The sequence below is a fragment of the Stereum hirsutum genome, assembly GCF_000264905.1.
Source record: "Stereum hirsutum FP-91666 SS1 unplaced genomic scaffold STEHIscaffold_18, whole genome shotgun sequence".
Lineage (NCBI taxonomy): Eukaryota > Fungi > Basidiomycota > Agaricomycetes > Russulales > Stereaceae > Stereum > Stereum hirsutum.
This window is the reverse complement of record NW_006763148.1, coordinates 959,227-979,337: the sequence shown is the minus strand read 5'-3', so window position 1 is coordinate 979,337 and position 20,111 is coordinate 959,227. Positions and strand designations below refer to the sequence as shown.

The window sequence follows — 20,111 nt, the reverse complement described above, 5'->3', positions numbered from 1 at the left end:
CCACTGCAAGAGCTTCCTCGACTCCTGTTTGACTGCCATCTTGGCCGGCACGGCTGGCACATTCTCTGCATGTGCATATCGTGCAATTCATTCTTGCCTTCAAATTCACCCAAATCTTGCCCTTGCATTTGCCCTCCAATTCTTATTCAAGAGGGGATATAAGAGCTGCTCGAACGCGTTCGCACGTGTCGCCATTCCTCCAAGTTCACCCATCCAGCATCTTTCCTTCGCGCTTTCAAACAAATACCAGGACAACTAGTTTATCACACCTGATATCGAATGCAAGATCCACCCGACATAATCGAGATATCATCTTCCCCGGAGTCCTCTCCCAAACCAGCGGCCAAACCTCTATCCAGGTCTCACTCAAAGAAACGCGCTCTTCCTCTCTTTCTTCCCGATGAGTCCGAGCAGGATCCAGATATCATCGAGTTGACGGACACGGAGGAAGAAGAGGACGTGCCTACCCCGAACAAGAAGCAGAAGACTAACTCCGGAAATGCGAAAGCAGGGCCTTCGACCAAGCCCAACTCGTTATTTGTGGCAGGCTCAAGTAAAGGGAAAGGCACTGCTCCTGCTTCGCGAGCTGGGTCCTCGTCGCGGCTGCTGAGGTCGGGTTCAAGCATACAGATTATCAGGTGCGTCTATCATCCGTAACTCTTCATCACCATATTGACTTTCGTTCACTCGTAATATTGTCCAACGCCACCCACAATAGCCCCTCCGACTTTGAACAATCCGCGAAGTCGAAGCGCTCTGGTTCCAGTAAGCCAGTAGCGGGCGGTAGTGGCAACCGTACCCGTTCTCAAGCCGGACAACCGCTCACTGACGTCCACAACACTCAAACCGATGCACAACCCCCTGCTGCCGCTGCGCCGACGATCGCGAATCCCATCCCTGATGCCATAACAACACCTCGTATACCCACACCTCCTCCTCGTACCCCTACACCTCCTCTCCTTGACTCAACAACTCTTGATTGGGACCCTACACCTCCACCGGAAGCAGCACCGGCGCCTCAAGAACCGAAACCCCTTGATATAGTCACTCTAGTATGCGAAGTTATTCCCGACGTCTCGCCTGCTTACGTCCGTGACCTCTCAGACCGGCTCAGGGATTTGCATCCGGACCATGCTGAACTCATTGGGGCAGTTTTACACAACCTGTTCGAGGACCCGACATATCCTAAGGACGTTAAGGGTAAAGGGAAGGAGAAGGAGGTTACTAACTCCACGGGCGACGGTGAACAAGTGGATTATGCGAGCAAGAACAGGGCGAGCAGAGGTGGGCCAGCGTATGGCGGCCTTGCGCTGGTGAGTGCCAAATTCCCCATCATTAAACCTTTCAATTTGAGTGGCGTATTGACTTTGGTCACTCTTAGGAACAACTCTACGTCGACTTTCCCGAAATCCCAGAAGACCATGTCATCACCATGTTTACAGTGCTCGATATGCTCTACGCGCCAACTTATTTCTTCCTCCGCGAGGAACAAAGGAGCAATAACCCTCCCTACGTCAAACAAGACGCAGACGCAAAGCAACGACGCGTCAATGCGAAGAAGAAGGGGAAACGAAAGGCAGCTGCCTCGGATGAAGAGTTTGCAAAGGAACGACAGTGGTTGCTGGCGAAATTGCAACGTGAAGCAGTAGAGAAGGGTGGAAATGTTCCCGCTGCCGGGACCGAGACACCAGGTGGCGAGGCCTACGCAGAAGAAGAGGAAGGTGGGATTGAATGTGGCTGTTGCTTCACCGAATATCCATTTGTATGTTATCACTTCCCTTTCATCCCTTTCTTCACCTCTGTTGTCGTATTAATTTACAAAACTCGATGTGCAGCGTCAAATGATTCAATGCCCCGACGCCCACCTATTCTGTACGGAATGTGTCACCTCCTTCGCATCCACCAAACTCGGCGAACACAACCCGGCCATCCTCTGCATGGACCAGTCTGGGTGCACGCTCCCTTTCCCCGACTCTGAGCTCCGTCGTATACTCTCAGCCAAGCTTTGGGACCTATACGAACGTGTGAGGCAGAGCAAGGAAGTGGATGCAGCGGGGCTGGAAGGGTTGGAGGAGTGTCCGTTTTGCGAGTATAAGGTCCTCATTGAGTGTGAATTTGAGCAAGAGAAACTGTTGCGATGTAGGAATGAGGAGTGTGGGAAGATCAGCTGTAGGAAGTGTAAGAAGGAGGTAAGTCGAGTTTCGCGGTTTCTTGGTATGGGTCTATCGTGTGGCATGGCTGACCTTGGTCGTCGTGATTTTTTGTGGCGCTGTAGGATCATTTGCCGAAGAGCTGCGAAGGCAAGTCTCCTGTTATAAAATGGCCGTGAAATTTTGAGGCTGACGTCGGCCAATTTTCAACAGAGGTGGACGAAGACAAGAAGCTTCAGGGACAGCATGCGATTGATGAGGCCATGAGTACGTCGTTGAAACTGTACCATGATTCGTTGGGAGTTGAATTTTATTTTGTTAGCTCGCGCTCTCACGAGGAGCTGCCCGAAGTGTCGCAAAGGTGAGCTTTGTTTTTCTGGTTTGTTCTCCTTACAAATCACTGTTTAACAATGGTCGTCTCTATTCCAGCATTTATCAAGGATGCTGGTGTAAGCAGTCTATCTACCCGAGCTGACCGATTTAATTGTGTTAATATGTGCTTTGTCCAGTGCAACAAGATGACCTGCCCGTACTGCCATACCCTATCCTGCTATGTATGCCGCCAAGTCGTGACTGGATACGAACATTTCCATGTACGTTACAATTTTCGTCCATTGTTCAGCATTCAGCATCATGACCCTTGGATTCTGCAGAACGGCCAGCCTGGATCGAAAAAGAATCTCTGCCCTCTGTGGGAGAACGTCGATCAGCGCCACGCAGACGAGGTACGCATTTTCCTCCACCATCCGATCCCATTGGGTTACTTTACCTCTCCCTCGCGTTCACTGACTTCCTATTCCCTCACTGACATCAGGTCGCCCAAGCCGCCAAGAAAGCCCTCGAAGACTACAAACGCGACCATCCAGACGTTAACCCAGACGACATCAAAGTCGACCTCCCAGTCGCACCTCCCCCTCAACCTGGCGTCCCACTCCACCTGCAAGCCATGGGCGTTGGAGCTCTTGGAGCTCTAGGCGGCGGTATCCAATACGCTCATCATCAACACGGGCATCAGATCCAAGTGGGAGGATGGAACATCAACGTCGCAGGACCGGCGAATGTCGTCAATCCAAGGGCCGCAGCCGCTGTACCTGCGCCTGCACCTGCACGTCGACACGGACATGCTGCAGATGATATGAGACGGATGCGCGAGACGATGGTTGCGGCAAGAGCTGGTATTCGACAGCCAGCCGTTCCGAACCAGGGTGCGGACCCGGGTCTGAGAAACGCAAGGGCAGTTTTGGATGCCATGAGGCTACAGGAGGAACATAGGGAGCGGCTAAGGCTGGCAGTCGAGCAGGCACAGCAGGCGCAGCGGGTGCAGACAAGAAATCAGGCGATGATGGCGCAAGCACAGGCTCAGATTGCGGCGCAAGCACAGGCGCAGGCTGAGGCTCGAGTTGTTCAGACGCGGGCTCGTGCTCAGGCTCAGGCGGCGGTGGCGGGACCTGCACGAGGTCGGCGAGGTGGACAGGTTCTGCCTCAGGCTCAAGCTACAACGGGAGCTGGGAAGAAGAGAAAGCGGACGTAGGTAAATCTGGCGCAGAGTTTTCGTGGAGGTTGTGGTGTTGGATCAAGTCTGGGTGGAGGGAGGGGCTGTCGACTGGCACCAAGTTGATGGTTGTGCAAGGGACGAGCTACGTATTGATACTTGCGCGGAGCCGCATACATCTCTCCTTGTGGACTGAAGTCTCGAGCTCTTTCATATAAACATACTCATTCCTTTTATCACCTTGTTCATTACTACTATTCCAATGTTTATGTTGCTAGGATTATGATGACAGGCGTACCTTTGTTGGACAGTGTCTGAGCTATAATGTGGATCATCAAACGTTGAGGGAAATTTCAAGGAGCGGATTGCATTGGACGTGACCAGCATCCTCCGCCATCAATATCAAACGGTAAATTATAATGAACGATGACCCCTAAAAGGCGCAAACAATGCAAGTCTATCTGGTAAGCTGGAGCCACATCCATCCAAGGAACACGAGCACAAGCCGAGCGAGCACTACTACTTCTCCTCGTCATCGACCTTACGATACCTTCCCCTAGCGTTCTTACCAGCAACCAACCTCTTCACCCACCTCAATCCACCGAGGGCGAAGAACAGCCCGATAGGAACGGCAAGTATCAACAGCGCACCGAAGATATACTTCCCGCTGCTATAGCCGCCGAGAACGGGGATAACATCATCATCGACGACCTTCTCACCTTCGAGCTCGGTCTCGGCCTCGGTGGAGGACTCGACCTCCTTCGAGGCGGTCTCGGTTGCGGTGGAATCGGACTCGGATTCGGGCGATGCGGGAGACGCAGGGAGGGCAATGTCATCAGAGTCCTGTGAGGGGGGGACAAAAACCAAAAAAGGGCATTTTATTCGTACGAAAGCTCATACAGGGCGTAAAGAAGGGGCAGCTAGAGCTCAGCGTGGAGAGGCACCTCTTTTCCGTTTTCGTCGACTTCGAGGTCAAGCGGCAACTATGAAGGATGCGTAAAGAGGTGAGTTGAGTGTTACTGCAGGTATAGATTGTGGAATGGCGGATGGACACATACCTCGCCGCTGTCGGCAATAACTACATCGACTTTGGGACGATCCTGGGAACCCTTAGCGACATTTTCTGATGAAGAAGGAAATCAGACGGAATAGAGCACTGACGTGGTCGACAGAGACCTACCAATGATATCGACGACATCCATGCCCTCAAGGACCCTGCCAAACACGACCTGATGGAGAATAAGGATAAAATTATGCGATACGGAAAGAATCGACGTACATGCTTGCCATCCAACCAGCTGGTGACAACGGTAGTGATAAACTGCACGGTGGTCCGAAGTTCAGTGATATGCAATGGCTGGAGGTGACTTCATGCTTACGAATTGAGAGCCTGAACACGGTTCAAGTAAATTATCGCTGAAGCGTGAGGATGAGGTGTCGAGACTCACCGTTCGTGTCTTTGCCTGCGTTAGCCATGGAGAGAGTGCCAGGTGCGGTGTGCTTCAATTTGCTACATTCGGTTCCGTTAGTGCGCGCAATCGCAGGAGGTAGAAGTAGATGCGACTGACAAGTTCTCGTCCGCGAACTTGTTGCCGTAAATAGACTATGGCACACAGAGGGTCAGCGAACATGTTACACGAAGGCCACCTGTGAAACCCTTACCTTTCCGCCAGTTCCATCGCCACGGGCTAGAATACGCAATCTATGTGAATGCGCGTTCGGGTCCACAAAAGCTACTTAAACATACTGAAGTCACCGCCTTGAATCCTGTACATGCGGCGTTAGTATGCTGGGATTGAAGTTCGAGGAAGGAAGACGCACATGAAGTTCTTGATGACACGGTGGAATTTGGAGCCCTTGTAGCCCATACCCTCTTCAAGAGGGGTACCATCCTTGCGGAAGCCAGTAGTGAGAGCGCGGAAGTTCTCGACGGTCTTCGGGACGGTCTGTGGATGTCAACACAACAAATGATCGTTTGTCAACAATAGCTCGGCTATAACAGGACAAGAATGGACGCGCACTCCACCGAAAAGACCCATTACAACTACAATCATTCGAATGTCAGATGTCGCGAAACTTTGAAAGACGAAACAAGAAGCCACGTACTGCGACCCAAGTTCTCATCGCCTTGCTTGATGTCGAAGTAGACCTTGTGGGTGATTTTTGGGCCTTTAGCAGCCTCAACCGACTGAGCACAGAAGAGAGCCGCGACGGACACGACGAGGAGCGCAAGAGAAGCCCGCAAGAAGATCATTGTTGCGGACAGAAAGGATGAAGAGATACAAGCGTGGAAGGCGAATCCTGGTTGCTCTAACCTGTCACATACGTGGCCGGCATTTACCGGGAGTATATAAAAATGGGGGTTGCATGGTGCCGGTTGTTCTGTAACTTGCGTTCTGCCATCGCCTGTCGCCTGACACCCAGACGACCCCGTCGTCCCCCCATCGTTTGACGTCGTCCGAGCAATTGTCTGACCGTCCGCGAACGTTCTTGCTCAGTCAAGGTGTTTTTAAGGCTAAGATCCCGTAGACTGTTCAGACACAGAGCCTTATTCGCATTTTTTGTGTCGATATGTCGATGTACTCTCATCCCGCGCCGCCCTACAGCCAGATCCCTCCCCAACCTTCATATTCCTATCCGTCCTATCCCGCTGCTTACCAGTATGGGCCGCCTTCGACCTCTTATCTCATAGATCCCGTCTCTTTTCGTCGAGACTACATGGGGCGGCTCGCTGAACTTACCGTCAACTCGAGGCCCATTATTCAGAATCTCTCCATGGTCGCTCAAGAATACTCACGCTATGCTGACGTTGTTACCGAGTGTATCGAACAACATATTCGCCGGGTGAGTCTCCCATTTTCTTCACTCATCCTTCCCCTTCCGTGTGGTTGTGTGTCGCTTGTCAGGAGCACGACGTGATGGGCAGGAGGGTTTGAACAGTAGCTTCGATTTTGTCATGTACTTTAGTTTACATTAGTTCTGTAGTCTTACCTACTTCCTTGAGCTTGGGCAGAAAAGACATAAACATAAAAAAAAAGATAAAAGGCTCTTTCTGCTCGCACAACCACATTTTTCATGGCAGCGAGATCGCTACGATTGACTTTGCGTCGGGCGATTTCGCTGCCCTGAGCTTCTTCCCCGATTTGGCCATTCATTTGCTGACTAATGTTTCCCTTTGTGGTATGTCAGGTCCCGCCTTGGATCAAGCTCCCCGCCTGGTATCTCTTGGACGCCATCTCAAAAAATGTTCATGAACCATACGCTCGTCATTTCGCCTCCATCGTTGCACCCTTGTTCCTTGACAGCTATGCAGTCGTTGATCCGAACACTCGCAGCAAGATGGAGGAGATGCTTCTAACCTGGCGAAACGGTCATCCCTCTGGCCAACGCGAACTCTTCGGTGTAGGTCCGCAGGTAGCGATAGAGAGAGGTATATGGAGTGGAGGCTCCAGCGATGTAAGTACTTTTTTTCTAGTTAGCTATCCGTGTAACTAATGTTCTTCACCAGCCCTCATTCCAACAAGGTCAGGGTTTCATCTCCAAACCCCAGGTCTTGACCGAACTAGAGTTCACGCTCGGTCAAATGGAGAGAGCGGTTCAGATGAACCCATACGACGCACAGGCTCAAGCACACGTTAACGTTCTGCAACAAGTACGTCCAAAGTTCGCTTCCGTTCCACCCGTATTTTCCTAAGCTAACATATCAGTCCACAGCTACGGAAGCTCGTCGAGGCTGGTGTCTCTCAGAAAGAACTTCAGCAGATCCTAAATCAGCTTCGGTCGATGGCGCGACCCCCGTCTGTTGCTCCTCATACTCCTGCGCCTCCCATGAAATATCCACCGTCTTCACCGAACGGCACTTATTACTCTGAGCCAGCTCCGTACTCTGCGCCTCCTCCGCCGCCAATCGCTCCCTTACAACATCAATATGATCAACCTTTTCCATCGCGCGAGTCATTTGAACCAGCTCCTCCTGCACCTGCACCCCCCTCTTCTTCCACGTTTGTCCACATGGATACTACACCACCTGCTCCTGTTGCCAGCACGTCGGCTGCCCCTGCGATACCTAATATCAGCAATCTCTTTGAGGTTCTTCGCAAAGCAGGTGTTGTCTCTTCTACTGGATCACCTACGGGTGCTGGGCAGGTTCAGGCTGCTACGATTGCATCTGCTCAGAACCCGGAAGACGTAAAGCCCGAAAATTTAGTGGACCCCGTTCGTGAGGATACGAGATCGTACAGGGATGCTATCTTGTCTGAAAATATCAGACTCACCGGTGCCGATATCAATAGGTCCGTTTCTCACCTTCTCTTTTACCTGTTGCTTAGTGCGAAGGCTGACAACAATCCCGTCTCACCTTCAGGAGACAACCACGGATAGTTGAATTCTTATATAACCACTTGCCTGTGCAATGTAAACAATGTGGATTGAGATTCACGGATTCTTCGCTCGGTAAGAATCAGATGCAAGAGCATTTGGATATGCATTTCAGGCAGAACCGTAAAGCGAATCAGCATGTTGGCAGAGGGCATAGTCGCAGTTGGTTTGTCGCTTTAGAGGTCAGTTCTCATTTCCTCCTTCACCTTTAATTCCCCGGTGCCGTCTTAATTGACTATGTCAGTTTTCGTGTTTCTGACCATTTGCGTTTCTGTCTGATAGGATTGGATTCACGACAATGGAAAAGGCAAGGGCCCGGCGGATCCATCACGGCCTTCGAATGTGAAGGCAGCAGCAGCCGCTGATGCGGCAAAACGAGACGCCGAGTTGCGCGCTCAGTTCGTCGTCGTCCCTCCTGGGGACGAAGCTAAGCCGATTGCTTGTCCTATATGTAAGGAAACATTGAAGTCAGAGTTCCAAGAGGATGACGAGGAGTGGGTGTGGAAGAATGCGGTCGATGTTGAGGGACGGGTGCGTTTTCCTTTCCCTTTTTCCATCGCCATAACCCTGTCTCGATCTGTCTGTATTTGCTGACTTGGGATCCTGGATTTGTGCTGTAGATATACCATGCGACGTGTCATGCGGAAGCGTTAATGTCTACTACGAGTTTGGCGGCTAAACTAAGGCAGGAGCTCACCGGGGGCGGTCGCAGTCGCTCGACGACACCGGAACGTACTGTTAAGATGCGTACAAAGTCTGAGTCACCGGTTTCGCCTGGGAAGGCTCAAATCATCGGAGTGAAGCGGAAGGCTGAGTCTACGGATGAGTTCAGTCTGGGAAGTCTTCTGAATGGCGGAAGTAACGGAGGCGGTGGTGTAGATAATGGGGGTGTTGGAGAGGACACCGGGGAGCCGCCGGTGAAGAAGACTGTGGCATCTGCAACTGCATAGGTGCTGGTATATGGTCTGGCGTCTGAGTTCTTAGAGCGGTGGATAGATCGTGCGATTTGTTCGGTTTCGATGATGGTGATGTGTTCTGGAGGTCTCTTTTTTGCGTGTTCGATTCAACTTTTCTCTCACCTACTTATTACTGATATTATATTTGTGGGCATCATCATTTGTACTTTGAGCTTGACGCACACAATACGGGCATTGTAATCATCCTGAGACATTGTAGGAGTGCGCGATATTCTTCTGCGAACGACATTCATGTATCAAGCCTCTCGTTGAACAGACCGATTGAAGGGTTAGGAATCATCTTTGCCAGATCAACGAAGCTAATATCCTTCCGTTCCTGGTCTGCTTACCTCGTCGCACGAACGAAGTTGAGACCCGCTATATCCGTGACAAGATCACTTAGCGAACTGTTCTACTCGTCGCATATTGGACTACCGTCATGAACAGGACACAATCTCATCGACCTACGCCTTGTACATCACGTATAATGCAAGAGATGTTCAAGCATGCACCTGCAAGTCGTCCCTCTCGTCCCCGTCATCATCATCGCCCTCTGCGTCTTCGTCGCCTTCATCTCCCTCCGCGGGATGTTCCTGCTTATTCCCGAGCCCGGCGTCCACGGGCTTCGTCTGCCCCCCTCTATTTTCTTCAGCGACCGCGCTCGTTTCCCGCTCATCTCCCATCGCGATGTCTGCCGTTCCCTCATCAATTGGATCTGCCTTTGTGGCAGGGTCGGTATCTGCGCCAGTCGTAAGAGTTTGTGGTGAGTCGTCTTCGTTGCCCTTTTGGATCGCCTTCTCTTTCTCTCCCAGGCCTTCGTCGAGCTCCAATGGAGCCCCTGAGACGAAAGTCTCGCTCAACGAGCTGACGGTCGAGACTGCCATCTGAAGAACCGCTTCTACTCGTTTTCGGACCGTCTCGCTGTCACTCTCAACAGTCTGCACAAATACGATCGTATCAGCCAAGCGATCTACGGGCAAACCCCGAAAAAGGTAAGATGGTGGGACAAGTAAATGAGTAACGTACCATAGATATTAGGTTTATCCTAGCGTCCGCTTCGTCCAGCTGGATCAAGAATGAGGGCTCGGCTGCGTGGGGTGGTGACGTTGTTTCTCCTTGCTCCATCTCTTCCTGTGCTGGCTCTGGCTCTTCTTCGGGCATATGGTACTCTACCTCGCCGAAGTGAGATTCGAGGAACATGCCGAGTCGTTGAATACGGATCATCGGGTTGGAGAGATAGGATTCGTCAGAGTGTGGATGAGGGTGATCGAGAGCGGGCGGATGGGAATGGGAATGCGAGTGTGAGGATGTTGTGACTGGGATACAAAGCATTATGTTAGAAGAGGATTGCGCGCAGTGAGAAGATGTACATACGTTTCACGGACGCAGGGCTCTTGTCGATGTCTGTAATGAGCGCGACCGTTGAATCTGCTATCATGTCGTTCGCGGCACTCGAGTCCCACTCGAGCACAAGTTCGTGTTCCGCCACATACTTCACATCTACCGCGCCCATCACCTACACATAACATAAGTCCACTGATCTGGAATTACTCATTGTGTAAGACCAAACTTACTCGCATAGTCTGAACCCCATCCTTGTCCACGCCCTCTTCCACACTGCCATACATGCCCTCCAGGTGCCATCGAACAAGCTCCCAACCGACGCCCAACGCTATCTTCTGCTGCTGTGTGACCACGCAGGTCGATAATCCAGCAAAATCCCGAAGATCCCGCGGATCAAGTAGGGTGTAGGAGAAATCTTTAGAAACGAGAAGAGCGGAGATAGTGTCGTTGGCTTTTGGTGGTCGGGCAGCGAGGGTACCGATGGCCTGGAAAGAGAGGAGAGATCAACAAAGGAGGTTGGATGTGGTGAGTGAAGATGCCTGACCTTGGCTACTCGTTCGCCTCGGAATGTAAGGTTGAGGGTTTCGAGATTCCGCGGGGTGTGGATTTTGACGTCTTCCTCCCTGTTCTTGTACCGCGCCTGTAAAGCCGCCCGAAGACGCCCCATTGCCGTTTGTTCACCATGGACAAGTACCTAGCACCATTGACATACGAGAATATCATTAACTTTACTGCGATGAGGACTGATTCGGAAAGAAAGGAACGAACGATATGTGGCGCCTTGATCATTTCGATGAACTCCGAGTTTTGCGAGTAGTCGACGTGCGCACTGAAGGAAATGTAGTCGACGGAGAGCTTGCGCTGAATCGTGGCCCCTTTCATCGAGATGATTTCGTCAGGTTCGGTCATGATTTCCTAAAGAGCCCCGTGGGTAACAACAGCTATGAGAAGAGTTCGAGAGCGGATGGAAAGATACCAGAAGAGAGGGCATTTCAGATTGGACTCGCATCGGGCATTGAGAGGGAAATGAGTCGATTAACATGGATATGACTACTACACATGAACTGATACCACAGACTCCACCGTAGGGCCTCCGACACAAGTCTATACACTGAATGAGGCACACTCACCCGCGCCAATGTACCTTCGACTGAGTAACCAGTTACGATGAGACCGTTCCGTGAGTCGGGCGCCCATAGTTCCAATAGCTGACGGCTGGGACCAGATTGCATGAAACCGGGGCTAGCCAGAACCACGCAAGGCGGCCCTTCTGCAATTTTTCGTTCCCATCCCGAGCTTTGCGGCATATTCGATATGTGTCTGAGGTACAGATGCGTCAAGGAAGGAGAGGGTCATCGTTCGAATAAGGACAACTTACTTGAATACAAAAGGATTGTCCCGTTTTGCGAAGCGCGTGCGAATGTTGGAATTCATGGTGTGAATGTATGTTTGGTAAACAGCCATACATTTCCTGGCCAGACTTGAGGCATAATAGATAGGCACGTTGTGCAGGTCGGGGTGCTTCTTCCAGTATTCGTCCAAGATGAGTAACAACTCCTGGGCACGTCCCAGAGCAAACGCCGGAAGAAGAACATGGCCTCCACGACGAATGATAGAGTGCACCAAGCTAGTGAAGCGAAGCTCCTTCTCGTCCCGAGCCTCAAGAGATTGAACCCCGTAGGTACTTTCAACAATGAGGACGTCCGGACGGACGGGTGGAACTTCAGCTTTGACGAGATGGCGGTCCTCTTCACGCGAGTAGTCGCCAGTGTAGAGGATTTTGATGCCGGCCATGTCTATCAAGTACATGCAGGCGCCAAGGACATGGCCGGCGTGGTATGGAGTGAAAGTGACTCCGGGGCAAGGTGTGATGAGCTGGTGAGCAGAGACAGGGATGATAGATGAGATCGACATGGAAAGGTCAAGCGGGGATATGAGTGCATCCGTTGAAGAGTTACTGATAATGATACGGTGAACTTGCGATACAGGAAGTAAGAAAGCGAAGCGGTGCGCACCTCATACGAACAAAATCTTGCATCATGAATTTATGCAAAGCTTTCGTTGGATGAGTCATGTACACCTTGCCTTTGCCGTCTCTGAAATTGGTCTGAAATGAACAGGAAATTTTGAATACACAAGACCGGAGACCTGTCTATTGAAACCTTCACCTTCTCCATGATGTAAGTCAGCGCTGCAGCGTGGTCCAAGTGAAAACTGTCATCCGCTGTCAATGCAAGTTTATATTGGAGCAACAAATGTGCGCACTGCGTGATCAAAATCGCGTCCACTGTGCTCCAGTCCAGTTCATCCACGAACGGTAGCGACGCCATGCCGCTGTGGGCTGGGTGAACGCCCGCGTCCAGTACGATTGTCTTGTCGTGGTACTGAAGAACACAACACGACCGGCCAACTTCTTGGCCAGCTCCTAGCATAGTTATACTCAGCGTGGGTGAGTCAGCCATATTGCACAGAGTTCAGGCAAGTGAAGTAGATGATGGTGGAGAACAAGAGCCAAAGTTCGAACGCAAGTCGTGGTGACGAATGAAGACAATTGCTCCCACGCTCTTTTTGGAAGTGGCGGCATCGTCGTGTGGCGAAATATTCTCTCTTTCAAACTATAGTGCTCTACCCTCTTGTCTTATACTCCCGCTTCTGATGCCAAAAACATCAAGGAAGAAGGTATCACGTAGAGATCCACAGGGCCCAAAGCCTTCGCCTCGCGCACGGCGGCAAGTCCTTCAGAAACCACGAACGCGGACGGTCCCTAGGGCTGTCATCGACGATGCGACGCTCGCTGTAAATGACCAGTTCAGGGCCATTCAGTATGTGCGTACTTGAAAGTCTCCCATAATTATCCTACTATTTCCAGATGTCGATCTATTTTTCATGGTCGTCCTTTTAGACAAGGACGGCCGAAACCAAGCAAGTGTGCCCCGTCCCAGAGCAGGCAGTTCATGATCTAGCTGCTATCATGAACAACTTATAAAACGTAGCTTTTCAAGGTGCGTTTGTTCATATCTCATATGTCATCCGAAAACTTACATTTTACATTGTACTACATTTCCTGCAGGTTTCTCATAACTTAAAGTTTGTTTTCCGGTCCTACCACACCGATATTCTCCACCGAGTCCTGAACGCGCCCTCCTCTGAGGAGCAGCACGTAAGTATGGTCGGTCTTGTATCAATATGCTTTGCGTGAAGCCTTTTTAGACGGTGCTATGGTATAAATGGCGAGTAAATCACTAGAATAAGATGAACCTGAGTCTGATTGTGTCGCAACGAAGTAATTTTTGATTATTTCACCCTCGTCACATTGAGGTCTGAGAACACAGACTCACGTTGTCAACTACACCGTGCCTTGGAAAGACCACAGGGAAACAGGCAAACGTATACATTCCAGATCACAAAGAAACGAAGGACACAGTCCACAAACCGAATAAACTAAAAGGACGGATGTGTATCGCAACAGGAGAGGGTAAAACAAGAGGCTCGGATACAAAACGAAGCAAAGAGGTAAGTAGTAAGGCAACCCAAGCAAAAGACATATGGGGGATCGACTACTGTACAATCACAAACACATACAAACAACTAAACAAACAGGTAAACAACCCCTTCCTCTAGATCACCCACACTTCCTCGTGAATCGTTCGTTGATATATCATAAGCAGTCATTTCCAGATTTCATCAGTTCATATCCTCCCAGTTCGGCCTCGGCGCCCCAATCGACAGCTTTCCCATCAACTTCCTCTGCCTAAGGTTCTTCACCTCCGTATTAATCAAATCCCGCAATCTTTCCAAGTCCAAACTCCTCTCCGCCCTGCTTCCCATCAAAAGATTCCTCCAAATCCCAGCAGCGGCGACTGAGTTGTCGATACCGAGTTGCATCGGCCTGTGCAGGCGAACCATCTTTTGCATGAGGTGATCGGGAGAAGGGTATATGGCGTTGGGCCAAGCGATGCGGATGGCGAACCACCAACCGAGAGGCTGCGACCACACAGGGTTAGAAAGAGCATCAGGATAGTAGGAGTTGAGTGCATAGGGATCGTAGGTATCAATATATGGAGGAGGATCAGGATCGAAGTCAGAATGAGGATGCGGCCTGGAGACGGATTCGGGGGAACTCACGCGGCCATCCGGGAGACAACGTTCAGGGTACGAGTCGTACGTCGTCAAAGTACCATCCGGGAGAGAGAAACTAGAATGTGGCGATGAATTCAGCGTCGAGCGGAGTCGAGTAGGGAGTCGGCCACTTACCGGTGTACGACCCAGTGGTTGGCGTCCGAGCGATGTTTAGCGAGGACGATGAGTAGCCTTGGCATGCCCTCTAGACCAAATGGATGCCAAAGCTCCCTCAACATCCCCGACGCATCACCATGCCGTCCATTGAAAACCGCATTGCTGATCGCATCCGCCATATTCGGCGGCACGAACAGTCTATCCACCCTCCCAGGCGGACTGTCCGTCATCTTGCTCCTAACATACCGCTTATACGTCTGCGTGGACCAAATACTGAGCGCGACTTCGTCGACCTGCGCCCCGCGCGTAGTACTGTTGAGAGCAGTCTCGAGCTCAGTAAGCGGCCAAACGATGGCCCAGTTGAGGAGACGCTGATGGATACGTTGCCAAGGAGGAGGGAGCGGTGGCTCATCAGTATAGTTGTTGGGCTGCCAGACTTGGCCGCTTGGCTCCCTGCGACTTCCCTGGTCGGAAGGCAAAGCCGGCAGTGGTGGCGACTGAGCTCTCTGATAGCCCACGTTAGAGTCCGGAATTTCCGGCATCCCGGACTCCGTCACTGCAACCTGGTTATCGTTGAATTCATCCTCATCCTCCCCGTCGCCTCTCGCCAGCTCCCAAGTCTTGTGCGAAACCGCAGATTGGCTTCCGCCAGGCCTGACACGAAGCTTGTACAGCTCTTCCTCGAGGTATTGCTGACCAGGCGAGTCGCGGTTGTTGATATTGTCGTACTCGGAGAGCCCATGAGTCCTCGTATCGGCGTCCGTCCCCACGCCATGGTACATCGGCATACCTCGATGCGTCTGATCTTCGTCGTCGTACTCTTCCTCCTCGCCCAACCCATGATCGGATCCGTCATGGCGATGCATCGAGCCAGGCAAGGTCTGCCCATGCGTCGACTCCACGATACGCATGTCTGGGTCGACGGGATACATCGACTCATCGCCCGTTATACCGGTCATTTGCGTCTGGATGTTCACGGTTTGCGTCATGGGCGTGCCGTCGCCGTCGTATTCGGTGCCATATTGCGGCTGGTATTGGCGTTGGCTTTCGTGGATAGAGCCGGATTGGCTTCGCAGGGAGTCGATCTTAGGGCCGAGACCTTCCAGGCGTTGTTGCATGATGACCATGTTCTGCATGAGTTCTTTCGCCCAGTCCGGAGGTTCCTATGAAAATGTATGAGGAAAATCCGATAAACAAGGCCAGTCACGGAGGATATACCTGGGGGAAGTTTGGTTGGTAGCCGGGCTGGAGGTGAACACTAGGATCGTGATCATGGAATGACTTGCGGTACTCTTTGATAGTCTGGAAAACTCCGATCAACATCTATACAACGACACAAAATACGAACATGGGCATACCTCAGTATCGTACTTCATCCCCAACTTCTTCACCCTCGTCTTCAAAGCCTTCTTGACTGCCTTCTTCACCACATCATGCTGCTTCGGATCCTCTAGCTGCTGCAACAAGATACACAAGTCCACATCATGGAAATGCGAAACCATCTCTGGTTCCAGCACCGACGTCGCCGCATAACTTGTCCTCGACGCCCTATGATGGACATGCGAGTGCGCTCCTCGACTTAAGACGTCATCAATAATTTGACGCTCGTCCGCATTGAGCTCGTTCATCTCGTCATTGGGAGATTGAGGGCGGCTCTGCGTGGGAGTGTGGTCGACATCGCGTGCGAGTGCAGAGCGCTTAGCTGTGGAAGTCGTGGAACCGTGTCCGCGACCGTTAGAGACGACGTCGCCGTTGGACGCGACGGAATGGCCGCGGATCGCAGCTTGTAAGAGGTCTTGACTGGTCGGCGCGTGTCGGTAAGGCGAGAACGGCCTCTGGCTGCCATTCGCGCCGTTGCGCCCACCGGACATGGCAGACGCGCCGTGTTGAGAACGCACTGTGGGGGCATTCGAGTCAGGCGAAAGCTCGTGACAACAGAAGAAGAAAATACGCACATTCGCCATTCTGTCCGGAGCGAGACCTCGTGTGTCTCGAACCTCTCTCGATCTCTGAGCCCTCCACAGACTGGACAGGCTTTAACGTAGGCTCCTTCTTGACCTTGGGTGGCTTGTACTGCGACGGCGAGTCCGAGGGTGAGAGCGAGGGAGCGATGGATCGGGTCTTGTGATACGATAAGTTCGACATTGGTTTATTAGCGGAGCTTCCGACGTTAGCGTGTGCCCCAGACTGGGATGGGGGCAGAGGGGGGTAGATGGTCGAGGATGCCTTCTCAGATACACGCGGTTGGGGTGTGGCGCGAGATGCATGTGATCGTGGAGATAACGGTCTGTCGCCGTTTGCGGTTCGAGTCTTGCTGCGAGGGGACTGTCGAAACAAGTAGTCGTGAGCACGGATGAATGACATAATTTTGTGGCGTTATATGAACACCGGAAACATATAAGTCAAATACAGGATAGGTCCAAGTTCGTGGGCCACCAATGGGCTTCATCAGGGCTGTTGTCACTGAATAGCTTGTGCAAATGTGCGTGTAACGCATGCCACGTTGTCAAACATAGCAGTTCTAAAATCAGACCCGATGACCGCAATGAAGCCACTGTGGATGGTAACGAATATGACTGATGTCGCCAAAGATGTCCGTCTTCAGCACACCAGTGCGTCATGATGTTCCACATCTGACGCTTACATCCGACCAGCACCACATAATAATGGTAGCACGCTCTTCGAGTCCCAATGCAAGTGAGAGTAGAACTTACCATGAGTAAGTCTTCAGCAGCCGTAACTGCTGGCTCTTCGTTCACCTCGGAGGCACGTGTACGCGGGTGCTGAGAAGCTGAAGCACGGGATCCAGCGCGAGAGCTTCTCACTTTGGTGGACGGCCCAGAAGGCGGGAGTGCCACACCAGCAGCCCTCATGGGGGTACCCTACATCAAGCCAGTCATCAGCATCGCACACGAGCCAGAAAACAACCGAACGGGCAACGACCTCTGCGTTGAGACTGTCAGGTGGAAGAGGTCCAAAGTTTCCCCACGAAGATCCATAGGACTCGTATTTAGGACCAGGCCCATCCTCGGGTCCTGGCTCACGCTGGCGAGGCGTTAAGAGAGGAGCACGGAACAATAAATTTGAATGTATTCACCCCGTTCGCTGGTAGAGAGCCGATAGTGGAGCGCTCTCCTTCTTGGACATTCGAATCGATATCCTCCTCCGGTTCTTCGTCGCGGCGACGATAGGAGGTGGATGTGATTTGACTCTTGGTCTTGGTACGGGGAGTCTTGGGGTCTTCTTCGTCTCCGATGTCGGTCTGGGACTGGCGCATGCGCTCAAGGTAGACGAGCACTATGAAACGTCGATGTCAATTAACTATGTGGTATGTAAACGAAGGGTTGAACGCACCTTTCTCATCCGGAGCTGTAAGGAAACGGAAGTAAATCAGTAAACGGAACGGAAGCGAATGTTGTTGGGAACCCCGTCGTGAACGTTCAACAGTCTACGTTCGTCCTCCCACAATCCGATCCGATACAGTAGCCAGCCAACTTCTCGTAGAAGCCCGGTTTCCACAAGGTTTCACAGGCTGGAGTCTGCTCATCAACTCCCCTCTGCTGTCAACAGTGTGGCCGCCACGGGCCCCTCGATCGCGCAACTCCTCTCGTTGTGCTTTGTCCGGCTCCGGGCTATGAAGAAAACGATAAAGAGATTAAGACTCACCAGGGGTGCTAGTTCGCAAGAGCAGAGAGCTGAGTATTTCGGGTGGGGGTGCCACAGCAGACATGGTTCGATCGGAAGTGGTTGGTTCGTTGGTAAGGCGTTAGGCAATGATAAGATCGTGAAGGTCGGTTCAGAGGAAGATCGCAGTACAGAAGCTAGTCAAAAGTTAAGGGTATCGCAGTACAGGTAGGTAAGGGTTTGAAAAAGCAGGTATGGGGGCTGTAGGAAACTAAGAGGCAGGGTAGAAAAGGTATGACGAGAAGAAGAGAAGAGAAGACAAATCGGCCTCGAGGATTCAACGTGCTCCAAATATCCCCAAACATCAACGTTGCGCCTTTTGTGGCGATCGACCAACCTTTTGTTCTGTCGCTGTATTCATTTATACAATCAGGGCGGCTGTCTGGTTCAACACACAGACCCGATTTAGAGTTCTCATTGTTTTCAGTGTTCTAAACGAGCTACGAGTTTGTTTCGCGCTATTTGCACGATACCAGATATCTTTGTCCCTTTTTTAGAAACTCGGGATCTTCCACACTGTTCGCCTTCCCCACGTCCAGCTCCTTCGTGGTGTGCAGACGACCACACCCTTCTGCCAAGGACCCACTGTAAGAGCTCTGGTCGATGTGAAGGACTGATGTGCATACGATCTCTATTACACTCTCTGTAAACATGAACCCCAAAAACTATCTTTCGGTGCAGAGTTCCTATCTGTACCTGCGGTCATTGGTATTCTCTGCTATTTTCTGTACTATTCTACCCCTCGTTCATGCCACCGACTGGATCCAATACCCCTCCGATGGAATTGCTACGATGACCCACTATACGATTCCCTCAGGTTTCATAGCAGCCTGCGGATGTACTTCCGTTCGTACCCTCTCCAACTCGTCGCACATAGATCCAAGCTTACGATAATCACCATTCAGGATAGTCTGGATTACCCCACGGCTGCCATGAGCCAAATGGCCTACGGGAGCAGCACGGCTTATGGACCTGCTTGTGGAAAATGCTTCAATCTCACACTTCTAAACACATTTCTGTCCGATCCACCGTTCTTTCCGGATGTGGTGAAGAGCGTGGTCGTGAAGGTGACGGACCTATGTCCCTTGAGCACGACGGGATGGTGTAACGCCACGACGAGCGGACCCAACGCGTGCGCATCACCCTTTCGCATATATTTGACGAGTATAACTGACCCATCGACTGGGGACTTGTGGCTATATATTTCGTAGTGGAGGGAGCTTCCTCAACTTCGACCTCGCATTTCCTTCCTCAGCCATCCCCTCTGATTTCTTTCCGTCAAATGCATCCTTCTATGGCTATACAGATTTTGGCGTATGGAACATCAGCTACCAGTCCGTCAATTGCTCGAATGACTGGGCGGGGAGGAGCGATGCCAGTGCCTTGGGAAGTGTGGCAAATGAAGGAACGAGTGTTTGCTGTCCTGCGAACCCTACGGTGCGTACCTGTCTTGACGTTGCTACGGTTTCCCTGTCAATTGGTGGTGGGATGTGCCGCACTCTGATACAATATTCGATTTGCAGGGAAGTACGAACGATACATGCCCGTCATACTCGGACGCAAATGGTATCCCGTACGTCTCTGTGACCTCTCTTTCGTACTCTACCGATTTTATCTCACTTCGACGATAACAGACCGGATACCACGACAAGCGGTGTCGTTCACCCCTTATCGTTCTCCGCACCTCTGTTTCTCGCCGTTGCGGCATTCTTTATATCTTCGCTGTATACCCTTCCCCTTGGAGCATAGGACTGCAGAGCTGCGTGCTTCATTTTCTCATTTTATTAGATTGTTTATCTCTGGATTATTGTGGATGGAATATATCATAGATTGTTGCTTCTCGCCTTCGGTTCGTGCCATAATCTCGTCGAG

The 20,111-nt window shown here is 51.5% G+C and overlaps 7 protein-coding genes across 7 annotated transcripts; 3 read left to right on the top strand and 4 right to left on the bottom strand.

Moving 5' to 3' along the window:
• Positions 1-130: 130 nt before the first annotated feature.
• STEHIDRAFT_172207 (uncharacterized protein) lies at positions 131-3,917 on the top strand. Its single transcript, XM_007309812.1, has 11 exons — positions 131-638; positions 719-1,313; positions 1,382-1,762; positions 1,836-2,189; positions 2,276-2,300; positions 2,364-2,417; positions 2,473-2,511; positions 2,580-2,599; positions 2,660-2,743; positions 2,804-2,875; positions 2,965-3,917. The coding sequence occupies exons 1-11, from the start codon at positions 280-282 to the stop codon at positions 3,679-3,681; spliced, it is 2,700 nt and encodes an 899-aa protein (XP_007309874.1). The 5' UTR covers positions 131-279; the 3' UTR covers positions 3,682-3,917.
• Positions 3,918-4,493: 576 nt separating this feature from the next.
• Positions 4,494-5,969, bottom strand: STEHIDRAFT_125476 (uncharacterized protein). The gene is made up of 12 exons (XM_007309811.1): positions 5,749-5,969; positions 5,664-5,686; positions 5,464-5,588; positions 5,390-5,409; positions 5,305-5,330; positions 5,211-5,245; positions 5,091-5,152; positions 5,022-5,032; positions 4,922-4,963; positions 4,823-4,871; positions 4,701-4,765; positions 4,494-4,625 (listed from the first exon to the last, which is right to left on the bottom strand). The coding sequence occupies exons 1-12, from the start codon at positions 5,894-5,896 to the stop codon at positions 4,563-4,565; spliced, it is 669 nt and encodes a 222-aa protein (XP_007309873.1). The 5' UTR covers positions 5,897-5,969; the 3' UTR covers positions 4,494-4,562.
• Positions 5,970-6,213: 244 nt separating this feature from the next.
• STEHIDRAFT_142435 (uncharacterized protein) lies at positions 6,214-9,184 on the top strand (the record flags this gene model as incomplete). The annotated part of the gene is made up of 7 exons (XM_007309810.1): positions 6,214-6,486; positions 6,832-7,098; positions 7,151-7,294; positions 7,357-7,934; positions 8,006-8,201; positions 8,302-8,550; positions 8,640-9,184. 7 exons carry the CDS (start codon positions 6,214-6,216, stop codon positions 8,967-8,969), a joined length of 2,037 nt encoding a protein of 678 aa, XP_007309872.1. The 3' UTR covers positions 8,970-9,184.
• Positions 9,185-9,475: 291 nt separating this feature from the next.
• STEHIDRAFT_134840 (mRNA 3'-end-processing protein YSH1) lies at positions 9,476-12,781 on the bottom strand (the record flags this gene model as incomplete). The annotated part of the gene is made up of 11 exons (XM_007309809.1): positions 9,476-9,913; positions 10,002-10,291; positions 10,350-10,491; positions 10,550-10,804; positions 10,864-11,013; positions 11,088-11,234; positions 11,450-11,639; positions 11,698-12,276; positions 12,335-12,426; positions 12,488-12,533; positions 12,585-12,781. 11 exons carry the CDS (start codon positions 12,779-12,781, stop codon positions 9,476-9,478), a joined length of 2,526 nt encoding a protein of 841 aa, XP_007309871.1.
• Positions 12,782-12,950: 169 nt separating this feature from the next.
• On the bottom strand, positions 12,951-13,722 carry STEHIDRAFT_125474 (uncharacterized protein). The gene is made up of 4 exons (XM_007309808.1): positions 13,604-13,722; positions 13,390-13,549; positions 13,222-13,321; positions 12,951-13,145 (listed from the first exon to the last, which is right to left on the bottom strand). Exons 3-4 carry the CDS (start codon positions 13,273-13,275, stop codon positions 13,002-13,004), a joined length of 198 nt encoding a protein of 65 aa, XP_007309870.1. The 5' UTR covers positions 13,276-13,321; positions 13,390-13,549; positions 13,604-13,722; the 3' UTR covers positions 12,951-13,001.
• Positions 13,700-18,454, bottom strand: STEHIDRAFT_125473 (uncharacterized protein). The gene is made up of 11 exons (XM_007309807.1): positions 18,222-18,454; positions 17,910-17,924; positions 17,653-17,852; positions 17,499-17,600; positions 17,270-17,437; positions 16,511-16,880; positions 15,914-16,452; positions 15,774-15,857; positions 14,574-15,718; positions 14,445-14,514; positions 13,700-14,303 (listed from the first exon to the last, which is right to left on the bottom strand). Exons 1-11 carry the CDS (start codon positions 18,283-18,285, stop codon positions 14,004-14,006), a joined length of 3,057 nt encoding a protein of 1,018 aa, XP_007309869.1. The 5' UTR covers positions 18,286-18,454; the 3' UTR covers positions 13,700-14,003.
• A 436-nt stretch (positions 18,455-18,890) lies between these two features.
• On the top strand, positions 18,891-19,826 carry STEHIDRAFT_67319 (uncharacterized protein; the record flags this gene model as incomplete). Its single annotated transcript, XM_007309556.1, has 3 exons — positions 18,891-19,085; positions 19,145-19,371; positions 19,451-19,826. The coding sequence occupies 3 exons, from the start codon at positions 18,891-18,893 to the stop codon at positions 19,824-19,826; spliced, it is 798 nt and encodes a 265-aa protein (XP_007309618.1).
• Between the last annotated feature and the right edge of the window lie 285 nt (positions 19,827-20,111).

Bases quoted from the DNA above. Each gene is read 5' to 3' on its own strand.
- STEHIDRAFT_172207 (XM_007309812.1), top strand. From the start codon at position 280: ATGCAAGATCCACCCGACATAATCGAGATATCATCTTCCCCGGAGTCC. The intron at 2,301-2,363 runs GCAAGTCTCCTG...AATTTTCAACAG, and splicing joins TTTGCCGAAGAGCTGCGAAG to AGGTGGACGAAGACAAGAAG. The intron at 2,600-2,659 runs GTAAGCAGTCTA...TGCTTTGTCCAG, and splicing joins CATTTATCAAGGATGCTGGT to TGCAACAAGATGACCTGCCC.
- STEHIDRAFT_125476 (XM_007309811.1), bottom strand. From the start codon at position 5,896: ATGATCTTCTTGCGGGCTTCTCTTGCGCTCCTCGTCGTGTCCGTCGCG. The intron at 5,589-5,663 runs GTGCGCGTCCAT...TGACATCCACAG, and splicing joins TAATGGGTCTTTTCGGTGGA to ACCGTCCCGAAGACCGTCGA. The intron at 5,410-5,463 runs GTGCGTCTTCCT...CCGCATGTACAG, and splicing joins CGTGTCATCAAGAACTTCAT to GATTCAAGGCGGTGACTTCA.
- STEHIDRAFT_125474 (XM_007309808.1), bottom strand. From the start codon at position 13,275: ATGAACTGCCTGCTCTGGGACGGGGCACACTTGCTTGGTTTCGGCCGT. The intron at 13,146-13,221 runs CTAAAAGGACGA...TCAAGTACGCAC, and splicing joins TTGGTTTCGGCCGTCCTTGT to ATACTGAATGGCCCTGAACT.
- STEHIDRAFT_125473 (XM_007309807.1), bottom strand. From the start codon at position 18,285: ATGTCTGCTGTGGCACCCCCACCCGAAATACTCAGCTCTCTGCTCTTG. The intron at 17,601-17,652 runs GTGAATACATTC...ACGCCTCGCCAG, and splicing joins GCTCTCTACCAGCGAACGGG to CGTGAGCCAGGACCCGAGGA. The intron at 15,719-15,773 runs GTATATCCTCCG...ACATTTTCATAG, and splicing joins ACCAACCAAACTTCCCCCAG to GAACCTCCGGACTGGGCGAA.